Raw genomic sequence first — 15,542 nt, 5'->3', positions numbered from 1 at the left:
GGGGTCGCCATCTTGGACGCCATCTTTGGAAGGTGAGTTAGAATCCATTACAATGACCCCCTTGATGTAGAGAACAGCGTGAGCAGGCACAGTAGCCCTGTCCTTAGTGCCTGGATAGAGCCCCAGTGTGGGGAACCCCTCCTGTTCCCTAACTTGTATATGTAAATGACACGCAAATTAGGGTGGAGGGATTCCGCCCTTCTGGATCCAGCGATGTCAATGTAGACAGAACTCAATTCATGGGGCAAACAGCACTCCAAAAGGGAGCACAGAGACCTGCAGCATTTTATAAAATGCCAGACGTAGCCTCCAAAAGTACAAAAAAGACCAATTGCAGCCCCTATTTATTTGCACAGTGCATCTTGCATTCTAAATGAAGTCTAAAGGTTATACTAAACAATTTTAATTCTGAATCAGCTTCTTATCAGCATTAAATTATTTTCTTAATTATCCTGTGATTTCTGCTGGATTATTGTAAGTTTATATCATCATATTCTCCAATAACAAATATTATTGTATGTGGTTAAGCCATTTCAGACGTGTTTTCTAACAGAGCTAAAAATACTGTTACTTACATGTCTCAGGAAGACACTCAGTTCTTTGTTAGCATTTGGGTTGACTGTGGCCTCGAACACAGGCATGAATATGTTTTCCAACATTTTTCCAAAATTGGGCACAAAATTTTTAGCTCTGAAAATATCACTGGAAGGAATAAAACAGTAGATTATACAGAGTAAATGCTTTCAATGGAATAGTTATAACATGAACAACCAAAATGTTAATCAGACATCCTCTTTTGGCAACACAACATATAACTGTAAAAGTTCATTTCCAAAGGTTTCCTCAGGACTTTATGTAACTTTATGTCACTGCCAAGGAAACACAGGTAGAAAAATACTGTTGTAACCAAAGCTGTATACATGTTGTCTACGAAGTGCTTAGTTTTCCAAATGAACAGATTTAGTATATGCCAAAGCAGTAACAAATCCAGGGCATAACTAGGCAGCAGATTGGCAAAAGAGGTTCAATATTGATATATCCAAGGTTAGGCACTTCACGAAAAATACTAGTTACTAGCTATACACTAAATAATAGTATAGTTGGGGCCTCCTCGTTTGAGAAAGATCTGTGGATTTTTGTGGATAACAAACTATGTATCTCTATGCATTGTCACTCCCTAACCACTAAAGCAAATAGAGTGTTGTCTTGAATTTAAAAATTAAAAAAAGGCATTGACTCAAGGGATGAAAAGATAATTTTGCCTTTTAATAGCTACATGGTAATGCCTCATCTGAAGTATACAGTGCAGTTTTGGCCTTCAGCCCAAATGAATGAATGATATGAATGAGCTGGAGAGGGTGCAGAGATGGGCAACTTAACTGGTTAAAGGGATGAAGTATTTAAACTATGAGGGTAGACTATCAAGGTTGGGGTTTGGTTACTCTTTACAAGTACACAAGAGGACACATATAGACAGATAGTGGGGAATCTTTTTTAGACTTGAAAAACTGAACTCCCACTTTAAGCAGTGGAAAGGGTTCTTTATGGTGGAGGTTGTGGAATGCTTTGCTGGCTGATTCTAGTAATGCCTTTAAGAGCAGTTTGAATGCCTTGGACAAACACATTATTCCAAGACTATCCTCTTAATCTTAAAAACTACATTTTAGTAAAGGAAAGTGTCAGGGGTTTAACTACAGAGGAAGCAGACCCTGAGGCTGCAGGAGGCCCGGGGTATAGGGGGACCTAATTAATGCGCAATTTCAACATATATTCAACAGCACCCATGATTGGGAAATCCGGGTCAGAGTGCGACTGCCTGTAAAAAGACTATATATATATATATATATATATATATATATATATATATATATATATATATATATATATATATATATATATATATATATATATATATAAGCACTGTGGGTCATTTGAAGGCATCGAACTTGACATTTTTTCACTCAAATTAACTAAAACTTTAAAGGAATTGTTCAGTGTAAAAATAAAAACTAAGCAAATAGATAGGCTGTGCAAGATAAAAAAAATGTTTCTAATCTAGTTACATTTAGTAGCAAAAATGTAATGTATAAAGGCTGGAGTGACTGGATGTGTAACATAATAACCAGAACACTACTTCCTGCTTTTCAGCTCTCTTGGTTTCCACTGATTGGTTACCAGGCAGTAACTAATCAGTAATTTGAGGGGGGGCACATGAGCCATAACTGTCGCTTTTGAATCTCAGCTACATGCTAAGGATCAATTGCAAACTCACTGAGCAGTTATTGTCCATGTGCCCCCCCCTTTAAGTCGCTGACTAACTCAGTGTTAGAGAGTTGAAACAGGAAGTTGTGTTCAGTTATGTTAGACATACAGTCACTCCAGCCTTTACTTTTTTTGGCTTACTAATTATATTAGAAACATTTTTTTACCCAGTTTTTATTTTTACACTGAACTGTTCCTTTAACAGTTAGGGACAACTTTAGGAAAAGCATATATGTGTACAGTGTCCAATATATGTATTGGACACTGTACACAGATCCCAGGCCCTATTTAATAGAGGTGGAGGATTATAGAATTTACAGCTCTACTCCTCTCGCACAATGATATTAAGCAGGCAGAAGCAAGGGCTATGCCCTGTGGGTATAGACATATTAATAGCTTACCCTATACAAGAGACAGTGGTTTTACAGTTACTGCACCCAAAATATATTGCTCAGACATCTATAGGTCTACATCAGCTAAATAATGTGTCAATGTTGTTTTTCTTAATAGGGCAGTTGCTCCTATGTTCATACTTGGGTGCTGGAAGAAAATGATGCCATAGTTAGGCAGATGCCATATGGCCTTTGATACACTCTACTCATGTTTCTAGCTTCATTGTTTATTTCAGTGCATATAACATAAGCACAATCTAATAAAAGACAGTGATATAATATCACTTTATTTAATGTTATGCTCAAAATAAAGATATGGAATATTTAGTAAACGAGGAGATCTTTCAGCATAGATGTCCTAATTATCCGAGCTGAGCTATTTTAGTTCAGTGTGATTCACATGAATACTGGTGCATTATATTAGCATAATATATTCATCTGACTTGACTGGATCGTCGTTAAATTAGATACTTCACCAAACTGGATGTGATTTGGCAACTCTTAATCGGGAGGAAGGGGCATTGTACACACCTACTCTAGGTATTTGTGCGACACCTCCTGCAGCCTCACCTGAAATAATAACCCTTCCCTAAACACACCCTGATTTCTTTTGTTCTTCATTCAGGTGCTGTATTTATCAATTCCGAGAGGGGATGAGACAGAATGAAAGTACCCTGCCATACAGCTTGTACTGCTCCTATACTTAAAGAACCAGTAATTCCAAAGAATAAAAAAGATTTGTATGCAATTAAATATGATGGGAAGTTGCTCTTCACTGTGTTTGCATCAGGGGTTCAAATATAGTTCAGAACTAGGAGTAGGCAGCAGAGACGTGTGTTCGAATTGCAGAAAATATGTAGCTCTTAAACGCGCAGTTTTATTGTTCAAATCAAATAAATTTTAGTAATGCCACGCAACTTCATTCTTCTGCTACTGTAGTCATGCTCTTGAAAACTGCTCTTTTTGTGTTGCACATGTATCTAAGCAACCTACTTAATAACAATGGTGTGCAGCTAGACAATCATTATTAGACCAATTCCTTGTCTTTACTCACTTCACCTCTGTCTGCCAATCGTATTATTCTTTTATGTATCACCAACATATTCTGCAGAGTTTACATCATTATACATTGTATATCATTCATATCAGTTCCTGCACAAGTGGAGCTTATAATATAAGATCCCTATCATATTCAGACACACAAGGGCTAGTTTTATGAGGAGCCAATTAACCTGCTTTTGTGTTTTTGAAGTATAAGAAGAAAGAGTACCCAGAGGAAACCCACAGGAAGGACATACAAACTCCTTGCAGATGGTGGTTTGGCTGGAATTGAACCAAGGAAACCTGATATGGGTGGGAGTGCAGATTGCCAGTGTCAAAGCGGTTTGGCAATTCAATTGAACTGGGCTCTAGGGCAATGGCACAAATAGCAGTTTCAGGTCGTCATAAAAAACAAAATGGCCGGATAAGCTCTGTGGAATAAATTGTTTTTAGCACTAAAGCAGTGAGATAAACAGGGATCAAATGCCATTTGTGGTTTTGGACTATTTGTCCTCCAGAAATATTAAATTACTAGGTTGCTGGATGAACTTAAAAATAAAAAAGAATGGTTCTCTGCAAATGCATCCACTGCTTTTGACCCACAAAGTCCTAGCGAGGTTCAATAAAGCTCTTGGTCAATTTATTTGGGGAGGTAAACCCTTGGATCCGTAGGAAGAAACTCCAACTGCTAAGGTGTCAAGGAGGGATACATTTCCCAGATCTACAGATATATAATTTGGCCTGCAACCTTATGTATGCAGCAGACTAAGTTAATAATTGTGAACGTTACACAGTGCCATTACTGTAATGACTCGCCCTGGTGGTCTAGTGGACGGCGGGGTCACCCACTGCGTCTCCAGCGGGGACGCCGGCCACATGCTGTCTTTCTCCTCTTGTGCCAGTATCTGTATGGTGTGGGCCGCACACTTCCGGGTTTTCCCGACGGCGTGATGACTGTCACGTTCGGCACCATAAATTCAGAACAAGTGCTAGGCTCCCTGGTCTCGGCTCTTGCTTCTACCTTAACAGCTGCCTTTCACCTCGGGAGGAGCCCTCAGCTAATTGGATGCCACCAGGTCTTACTAAGAGAGGAGCAAAGCTAAAGGATCTGGATGAGCAAAGGGGCACGATTGTTTCACCAAGGATATTGGATAAAAGACAACACAGCTTGGAAGACAGGCCAGACAATATAACGTGGATGGGCAGGCCGGGCCAGCACAAGCAGAGTAGAGAATAGACAGACAGGCTGGGTCAGTGCAGACAGAGTTCAAGGAATGGTCAGACAGGCTAGGATCAGGATTGGAGAGCGTAGAATAGTCAGCAGACAGGCAAGGTCAGGTTGGAGAGTTCAGAATAATCAGGCAGGCAAGGGTCCGGATACAGAGTTCAGAATAGTCAAATAACAGGAGATCAAGCAAGATTCAAGTAGAAATAAGCACCTAGGAAATACCAAATAGAACCTAACAATGGGCAATGCATTTTCATTCAAAGCCCCTTTAAATACTTTGAATTTCGCGCCATTGCGCGATGATGCCGGCGCATAAACCAGGAAACGAGCGGCCACGCGCGCCATAGAGATACCGGTACAGGAGGAGAAAGACAGCATGCGGCGGGCGTCCCAACTGGAGACATGGCAGGCGACCCCGCCGGCCACTAGACCACCAGGGTGAGTCATTACAATTACTAGACCAGACTCTGTCACCGAATATTTCCTTGGCTTGAAACAACTCCCATCTGGGGTAAAAAGGATAACCTGTTACTGTATAGAACAATAAGAGACTGGAGTGCAGCACACCACAGACTTCACCTTGCCTTTGTTTCATAAGCAAGTCACAATTTCTGAATGCTTACATTGGTAACCCATTACTTGTAGTGGCAGAACAGGGATTTACACAAATGAGACATTTTTCCACCAATTTTAATTCTCTTTCAGAGCTCAAAGTATGAAAACCCTCAATAGTCTGGGATTTTTTCTCATATCTACAAGTTAGGCATTATGCCTGCACAGTGATTCACGTTATTACATCACAGGAAACAGACCATCCAATTGATTGCTTATTTCAACCAGCTACTACACGCTCTTCCACTTAAAAATCCTAAATGCTCCACTGCTGGATAAGGCTTTTGAGAGAGGCATGGGGAAATGGCTACATAATATTCCATTTGAAGAAAACTCAAGAAAAACTATCTCTATCACTACTTAACTCTAGCCATTTCCATGTTATGTTTCTGAACATATTACACAGGGGTTACTTCTCCCCTGGACTGCCCAAAAAAGTAGGCTGGTCTGACCCCTGCTCAAAGTGCAGGGTCTTAAAAGCAGATATCTAATCCTATTTATGATCTTTGATTAAACAGTTCTGGGACACAGTCACATCCTATTGAAACCCACACCTCTCCGGGCAATTTTTGGAGATACAACAAAAGTTCCAAGGGGAGATAAGAAGTTAGCCAATTTCTGCGGTTAGTAGAAAAGCTATACTCTATTGTTGGATATCTGCCCCCATCACTTGAAATGATGCTTACTAAACTTGATTTTGCTTATCATACGGATAGATTGGTAGCTACTCTTAATAGAGAACATCTCACAACTTTTTTTGCCACAATTGCAAATGTATTCCGGTTCACTACTGAGTATATGTTGAAGGAGTTGGGAGAAACCCTTTAACAATATGAACTTTAATATGGGAGAATACCTATAAAAGGCTCTAATCATTTTTCTATTTGATACTAGCCTGGGTGGCAATGGGAGTGGCTCCGGGTAGGGGGGAAAGTGCAACGATGAATGTGTGCAGACCTACTCCAATTTAAATATGTAATGACTGCATGGCATGTTTCATTCTGTTTTGTGTGTATCTTTTTGGTGCTAATAAAAATGTTTACTTTAAAAAAAAATGGCTCTGACTAAACTAGTGTTGCAAGCCAGCTGACTAAAACTGATGAAAAGACCTAGAGGAGAATTGACTCTGAAAGAGACAGACAGATACAGCTTGCAACAACAATTACAATTACAAATAACCTTAAACCAACTGAAATTGTTTAATGAATGCATAATTGGAAAGTTGCATTTTTCTTTTAGCAAAAAAGGGAGTGGAGGAACCATTTAAAAGAAATAATTTTCTTTTATCTTAACACTTTCTCCACTAAGTCCCACAAACTTTGATGGGCCCTAGTGTGTAATAGGGCAATGAAGTCAAGTCAAGGGGGAAACTGTATAAGTCAATGGCTTAGCAGCTTTGGGCACAGCAGTGGAGTAACTATAGAGGAAGCAGAGCTCCTGGGCCCAGGGAACAAGGGGTAACCACAGCTTACGTTATAGCATTAAAATCCCCCCTACCTGATGCTTTTCTTTAAATTGTCATGCTTGCACCCACATGCGGCGGGTGAGGTGGCTTGAGGGTGGGAGCACCTATGCTTGCACTCTGAAGAATTGGGGAGTGAAGCCTGGCGCACTCTTGTTATGCCACTGGGCTGAAGTGCGCCACAACAGAAACATAAGTGATATAAAAGGTAAACCCTCAGTTGCAACTCCCATGCTATGAAGTTTTATTTCAATGTGGAGGAATTGCCATTTTCTTGTGCCCTAAACCTAAAGTATCCACACAAGACATAAAATCAAACAATGCCGCTAGGGAACCTTGGCATGATTGCCAGCCTAGACATGGTGGTAGAGGGTTCCGTCGATAGACACTACTGATTGCTCCAAATGCATCACTATTACGCCATTATAAATTCTGCATGCATTGAAATGCCATAAGGGACACCATTCCCACTCTGCAAATGCTAGCTACAACTTGTGGCTGATTCACAGAAATGTGCAAGGTAATAAGCAGATGTTTTTGTCAATCACATGCAACTGCTCTAACTCAGCACATGGCTGCAATGGCACTGAAATTCTGGAATAAAAATCTACGTTGTGGGGATCAAAATGTGGTGGTTTGCATCCAAAAATGTCACTTTTGTACTTGCTCTATTGACCAAACTATTTACTGACTTGTTGCTGTGGGTAGTTGCCGGTAAATCTGTAATTAAGGTAGCCACCTAGGGTTCCCTGTCCAGATTTCACCCAAACAGCCTGGCTTTTGGAAGGGCTGCTCGGGTAATCGATGATTGCCACACCATCAGTCCTGCCCCCATGTCATCCATCCTGCCCCCCACGTCATCTGTCCCGCCCTCCATGTCACCGCCCCACCCCAACTTCATCCATCCCACCCCGATGTCACCCGGCCTGTCTCCTGCCCAATTTCCACAAAGAAAAATACCCCCCGCATTTCCTTTTTTTTTGAGATACCTGTATTTAACCCCAAATCTGACAGTTTGGTTAACACTAGTTTGAATGTTGATTTGTTTCCATGTGTCAGACAAAAAGAGTTAAACAGTAACATTATTATTAACATAAGAAATCACATGGTGGTATAATACTTACTAAATTCGTGGGACTTGTATCATCCACTTCATGTTTGGACAGTAAACTTTATGTTTGTTAAACCAGTGGGCCAGATTAGTCCATTCCTCAGGGGACCTTCCATAGATGGAGAGACGTGGCTCGGCATACTGGTACTTAGCATCTTCCAAATCCGAACCTACTTCCTATAGTCGATAGAAAAAGCATTGCTTAAAGAAAACATTTGAGTCCTGCATAAAATATAGCACAGCTCCTTTATTTGCCCAATGCCCATAGCAACCAATCATCAGTTTGTTTATTCAGTCTACTACAAGTTACAAAATAAAAGCAAAGAGATGGTTGGTTGCAATGGGCAACTGCACTTGTGTTGTTTGGCGCCTATCTTTTTAAATCAGCCCTAATTTATATTTCTCCAGCTCAGTAATTTAGATACATGATAAGAACAGGCAGTCCACGTATTTGAGCAGTAGCTAATTCACCATAACGTGAACATAAGAACTTGTCTGTGTGGGTTTCTTTTCCTGCCACATTCCAAATTAATATACAGGAAGTTTAACTGGCTCCTGATAAAACTGGCTATAGTGTGTGTGAATGTGATAGGGACCTTAGATTGCAAGCTCCACTGCTGCTTGAGAATGATGTATAACCACTGTAAAGGGATGGCAAATTTTTGGCAGTATATAAATAAAGAATAATCATGATAATATGTGTATGTATTTGTGTCTTTTGATTAAAGTCACGGCGGATTTGCCATCTGAAGTCAAGATATATAAGATGAAGAAACTTCGGGTGACTTCTGAAATCGAAGCGCCGCAAGCGCATTGGCGCTGGTGTTTTGTCATTATAGCAGGCGGCAGGCAGGAGGAAAGCAGTTTGGGGAGATTGTCGCCCCGCAGAAGAGGCGATTCGTTGCCAGGCAAAATGAAAGTGAAAAAAGGCAAAATGAAAGTGAAAAAAATCCCTAAGATTGACTCAAAGGAAGCTGTTGTATCGTATACAGTATCTGAGTTAAAATGATATTAGGGGCCAAGTGAAAAAAAGTAATAATTCAAAACTGATTAGAATGTCCACCAACAGAGCGACCTATCAGCATATGCTTTACCAGTTTTCTTTTAAAACATGTAATAATGTATTTGTTTGAAATCCCCATTAATAACCATATATTTTCAGGTGGTATATACAATGATGTACCTTTAAATTTATATTTCAATACTAAAGGCAGAAAATCCAGAAAATGGCACATACCTTGATGATGGTAGCAAAGTATTCCCCTTCAATGAAATTCTCTGTTTTCATGTACAAGTCTCGCAGTTCACTGGCACCGACAGGGTTATATTTGTCATTGAACTTGTCAAAGCGCTGGAAGGTTTGTCTTCCCTACAGGAAAGGGTGAAACAAGAGTCAAAGCCTGGAACTGCTCCGCTGGTTCCTGTTATTGTTGCTTCATGGTAAAACTCAAACTATTCATAGCAAAGTAAAAGTGCCAGTAGAATATCTCTATGATCATATAAACAGTTTTAATTGATGATTAAATTACAATATTATGTACTTACAGCATGGACATCTAGAGAATCCACTGTCAGGTCATATGGGTGAAGGTTCAGGGAGGCGAACAGTTCTTTCAATGTCATCTTCTTGCCCTTAGAATCAAATACCACACGATCAGCGTCGATCCGATAGGACTTCTTTATAAAGCGTAGAAGATGCTTCTGGTTCATGCAGGCTGCAGCATGGATGTGCGTATCCACCTTATCACATACCAAAAATGGCATTATGTTTCACACTCAAAAGGAAATATTGAGCTATCCTAGTGATAATATTTGCTCCTTTAGTGGCTAAGGTTGAGGGTCCCCCTAAGGGTCCCCATTAATAACTAAAGTCACCTATGTAGGCCCCTGTCCAATCATCAGTAGTTCTCTTCCATTTCATATATGCCTAATGACAAAGCAGCATAGTGTGGGTTAAAGGAAAACTATACCCCCCAAACAATATAGGTCTCTATAAAAAGATATTGCATAAAACAGCTCATATGTAAAACCCTGATTCATGTAAATAAACCATTTTCATAATAATATACTTTTCTATTAGTATGTGCCATTGGGTAATCTTAAATAGAAAATTGCCATTTTAAAAAATAAGGGCCGCCCCCTGGAATCGTAGGATTCACTGTACTCACAAACAAACCAACAAACCATACATGTTAGGTCACATGAGCCAATTAACAGACAGAGTTGTGTCTTTTGCTTCAACACTTCTTCCTGTTACAGTTAAAGTTGAAGTATTTCTGGTCAGGTGATTTCTGAGGCAGCACACAGACCATCACAAAATGGTGGCTCAAGGCAAGAGATGTAAAAGGGCAAGATTTACTTAAATATATATTCCAGTTTGGTAAGATTCTTTATTATGCCACTTAATATGGTATGAACTATCTGTTGCTTAAGTGTTCATTTTGGGGGTATAGTTTTCCTTTAATATGATAACATTTAGCCAAGGAGGTCATAAGTAAGGCCATTATAAATGTATTGAAGAATCAGGTGAGAATGCTGTATAAAATAAACTATTATACAGGAAAGAGGAATCGAACATTCAGAAATGCTAGGCGGAAAACTGTAATATTTATTAAAAAAAAAAAAACATACAAAACTCGAATATTTAACAGTGTTCTTAGAGCCCCCTCTAGTGGCATGAGAATTGCAACTATTGTAAGAAATAGAAGACAGATCATGTCATTATACTGAATATTTCTGCTTTTTTAATAAATTGGCCATTTTTGTGCATATATAATCATATAGAGTTTAGAACCGCAATGGTTTAAGGGGGTTATTTACTTATTTTTGGGGCAAAAACTCAAATTGTTTGTAAAAAAAAAACTTGCACAGGTAAAACAGATGATTAGGAGCAATATGATGGCCAAATAGTTTTGGCTGCTGCGGGCACAAGTACATATTTGGGGGCAATATTGTGGATTTTTTGGCTGCTGCTGGCACAGGTACAGATTGAGGGCAATATGAGGGATTGGCTGCTGCTGACTCAGGTACATGGAGCAATATGGTGGCTGCTGGCACTGGTACACAGATGTATGGGGCAATATGATGGATTTTATTGGCTGCCGCTGGCATAGGTACAGATTGGGGGTAACAATATGATGGATGTTTTGGTTTATGCTGGCACAGATTGAGGGCAATCTGAGGGATTGACTGCCATTGGCACAGATACAAATGGGGGCATATGATAGGTGCTGGCACAGGTACAGGGGTCAATATGAATGGTAAGGAGGGAAATGGTAATGCAGGACCGGGTGGGGGCAATGACTGATGCCCTTGCCTAGGGTGCCAAAATACCTTGGCTCAGCGCTGTTTGCTGCCTGTGAGAACTACAGAAGAATAAATTACTATTTTTTCATATTTACCATATTTATTTAATTATAATAACATAAATGTTGGGTGCATGGTTAAATAAGTGATGCCTACGTTATAGAAAAGGATCAGCACTCCAATCCAACATGTAGTTGTGTTCATTGTGACACATAATAAATCACAAGTACACATTGAATTTGAGTGTTGGAGTTGTAGCAGGCCTTATTAAATGCGGGACCTAAGGAGGCCCTGAACCCAAAAAGTCTCAAGCCTGCGCTTCACAAGCCTTTCTCTTCTGCTGCCATTAAATTTCTTCTAGGACACAAAGTAAATCGATATTTACCATCGTTATATACAACAGGTGTAAGGTCTTAAGGGAAAGAGGTTACAGATTTAGTCAGGAGCATAACTTATATTGTGATGGGGAGATTGGAGCAGTCTCACAGAAATTATTAAGATATTTACAGATGTGATTGGTCAGGCCTCACTAGGGACCAATCAATAACTGGTAACTAACTTTACCTTTCTGCAATTATAAAAATCTCGATGTGGATTATTCTTTAACTCCTTTAGCTCCTCCATTTCATTCAGCATTTCGTGCACCTTATACTTGGATGATAAGAACTTTAAGCGACGGTGGCTGTAGGTCTTACTGAAAGAAAAGGGCAAAAAATAACTGCAGAAATTGTCTTGCAACAAAAATCACAGGCAACAGACTATTAGCGCCAAAATCTGCAGTAAAGAATACTCTAGGCATACCTCCCAACATTTTGGAAATAAAAAGAGGGACAAAAAGTTGGCACATGTACCGCGGCTAAATTTTTGTTGTGGCCATACCCCCTAATTACCATGTTCATTTTTAAAAAATTGGCAGGTTATGAAAGTTTGAACATATTTCTGTGTTTTTTTTAGTTATTACAGTTTTACTAATGAAGGTGAATTGCCCTTTAAGCTGTGAGTCTAACTTTTCCCAAGGGAACTGTTATCTTATATTGTTACAATTACTTATTTGTTATCTTGAAATTGTTACAAAAGTATCTTATCTGCAGCTGTGGCGGTTCTGGGCTCTCTGCCAAAAGCCAATAAAGTTAGAAACTCTGTTTCTTTTTCTGGCTGTTCAGTGCAGAGAAAAACTGGAATTTCCAGTACAAACGAGGGACTGTGGGTTGAGCTGTCAAAAGAGGGACTGTCCCTCTAAAAACGGGACAGTTGAGAGGTATGCTCTAGGTCAGTTATTCAGGGAAGGGATGTTCTACACAATTTATATTTTAGTCTATATTCTAGATTTAGACCACTGTCACACTGGGTGGTTTCTCCACTTGTCATTGCCTTTAATGGCAACTGCCACATGCATCTTCCTGACGAAACCTGCCTTGGATTTGTCCCACACCGCCACATATTTCTACAGATTGACCAAATTGGGATATCACGCACAGGATACCCCGTGGGAAAATCCGACTAAGAGATTAGGTGAGCTTCACTTGTACTCTTAATTGCAGTGGTTTCTCCACTTGTCATTGCCTTTAATGGCAACTGCCACATGCATCTTCCTGACGAAACCTGCCTGTACCAGAAATGACAGGCAGCTGCTATTAATATCAATAGCACACAGCATGAGTGGTTTCTGCTACTTCACCTGTGGGAATATGCTATAGACACTAGGGGCAGATTTATCAAGGGTCGAAGTGAAAATTCGAATTTTGAAATTTTAATTTTTGAGTTTTTTAAAGTGAAATTCGACTAGGGAATAATTAAAATTCGATTTGAGTTTTTAGAAAAATTCAAATTAGATTTTTTGATTAAATGTAGTGGCCCTTAAATGTACTGGCCCTTTAAGAATTCAAATTCGACTAAACCTGCCAAATTGCTGTTTTAGCCTATGGGGGACGTCCTGGGATCAATTTGGAGTTGTTTGCAGCCTTCCTGAAAATTTAGTTTTTTCTCTTTTCTGAGAAAAAGCTGGAATTGAATTAGATTCAAATTCGATTTGAATTCGATTTGAGTTTGCAGGTTGATCCCATTCACAGTTTGAAAAATTAAATTTTTTTAATAAATTGCAGTTGGTCGAATTTCGAGTTCATGGGAGTTTATGGGAATTTAAAAAACACTCCCACGTACTCTTAATACAACCCTTGATAAATCTGCCCTTTGGTGTGACATTACCTTAAAGGATATCTAGTATAAGTAATTCTAAAACAACTGGACTTGCTGAGTAATCATTGAAGATGTTTCACTGCTCATCCGAGCAGTTGAACTGAAGAAGCTGCTCGGATGAGTAGTGAAACGTCTTCAATGATTACTCAGCAAGTCCAGTTGTTTTAGAATTACTTATACTAGATATACCATGACCTGGATGAATGAAAATCTTCATAGTCATAAAGTGGCTGTTCATCTTTAAATTCACTTTTAGTATGATGTAGAGAGTTATATTCTGAGACAATTTGGAATTAGTTTTTATTTTTTATTATTTGTGGTTTTTGAGTTATTTCGTTTTTTTATTCAGCAGCTCTCCCGTTTGCAATTTCTGTGATCTGGTTGCTAGGGTCCAAATTATCCTAGTAACCATGTATTAATTTGAATGAGACTGGAATATGAATAGGAGAGGGCCTGAATAGAAAGATGAGTAATAAAATGTAGAAATAACAATACATGTGTAGCCTTACAGAACATTTGGTTTTTAGATGGGGCCAGTGACCCCCATTTGAAAGCTTGACAAAGTCAGAAGAAGGAAAATAATTCAAAAACTACAATACAGAAAAAATGAAGGCCAATGGAAAAGTTGCTTAGAATTAGCTATTATATAACATACTAAAAGTTTACCACCCCTTTAAGCATAATGCCAGTTTTATACTATCTTCACTGAAGGGATACACTGATCAAAAGTATCCTTGCAAATTTCTTCTGTTATACTTGTATTGGGTTCTTGAAATAGAGTAGCGGCAGCATCATATCCTCCAAGTTTTACAAGTCAGCAGGAAATGTCACTGTGAATACCCTAATGAATAATCCTTTTTTTATTGTGTAGTGCAAAACATGTTTTGGGTTCCAGTGATCCTTCATCAGTTTAGTACAGGCATGGGATCCGTTATCCAGAAACCAGTTATCCAGAAACCTCCAAACTAAAAAGGCTTTTCCCCATAGACTCCATTTTATCCCAATAATCCAAATTTTCTCTGTAATAATAAAACAGTACCTCGTACTTGATCCAAACTAAGATATACTTATTCCTTATTGGAGGCAAAACTAGCCTATTGGGTTTATATATTGTTTAAATGATTTTCTAGTAGACTTAAGGTATGAAGATCCATTTGGAAAACCCTAGGTCCCAAGCATTCTGGATAACAGGTCCCATAACTCAGATTACTTATAAAACCCCCAAAAACACCAAACGTTTGTTAGCTCCATCATGTGGCCACACGAATTGGGGTACATGCTTCAAAATCCCACTTATGGAGTGGTGCCCTCAAGGTAGGAGAATGCCACTTGTGTTTACCTGGGTTGAGCACTAAACAATATACAAATGGCCTGATGATTCAATTGGTTCTCCAGAGTGAAATTTGTTGCTGGGATACAATGTTCAGCAGGACCTTATTTAGTCCAAATACACTGCCTCGGTGTAGTAACCAACAGCAACAAATCACGTAGAAAAACAGAGGCAAATCTGTCATTGCTTGCTCTGGCTTACTACATTAAAGCAAATTTGTCCAGTGTTAATAAATGAGTCCCATTTGTGTTTTTATGAAATGGCATTAGATCACAGATACTTACACAGGCCCTTGTGCTATGAGGGCTATTAGAAAATTCATGTCATCCACAAAAGTGTTAATATTTGGGTAGTCTAGATCTTTAGGCTTGCCCTTGGCTAGCGCATCTTTGTCTGGATAGATGTAAATCACGCCATTTTTTATCTTCATCTGGTAACCCAGGTCAGCAGGCAGGTTATCGGTTCTAAAAGGGTCTTCTCCACTTTTGGGTGGGGCTGAGAAATCTTTAAAAGGGGATAAAAAATAAAGTCACTTTTTATCATATAATGGTTAAGGTTATTATTTTGTCTCATGATTCTTAATTTTAAGGGGGGTCAAGAGT

At 39.2% G+C, this 15,542-nt stretch overlaps 1 protein-coding gene across 1 annotated transcript in view; it reads right to left on the bottom strand.

Annotated features, from left to right (window-relative positions):
* Window positions 1–15,542, bottom strand: part of ampd1.L (adenosine monophosphate deaminase 1 L homeolog) — a 51,128-nt gene that overhangs the window by 13,479 nt on the left and 22,107 nt on the right. Inside the window, exons 5-10 of the mRNA XM_018246352.2 lie at window positions 15,225–15,444; window positions 11,979–12,108; window positions 9,654–9,848; window positions 9,346–9,477; window positions 8,122–8,285; window positions 576–702 (exon numbers count right to left, since the gene is read on the bottom strand). Of these exons, the coding sequence (XP_018101841.1) occupies window positions 576–702; window positions 8,122–8,285; window positions 9,346–9,477; window positions 9,654–9,848; window positions 11,979–12,108; window positions 15,225–15,444 (968 nt within the window). The remainder of the gene's footprint in view (window positions 1–575; window positions 703–8,121; window positions 8,286–9,345; window positions 9,478–9,653; window positions 9,849–11,978; window positions 12,109–15,224; window positions 15,445–15,542) is intronic.

The sequence above is a fragment of the Xenopus laevis genome, chromosome 2L, assembly GCF_017654675.1.
Source record: "Xenopus laevis strain J_2021 chromosome 2L, Xenopus_laevis_v10.1, whole genome shotgun sequence".
NCBI lineage: Eukaryota > Metazoa > Chordata > Amphibia > Anura > Pipidae > Xenopus > Xenopus laevis.
Note: the sequence above shows the minus strand (reverse complement) of the source record. Positions and strands in the feature narration are given on the sequence as shown.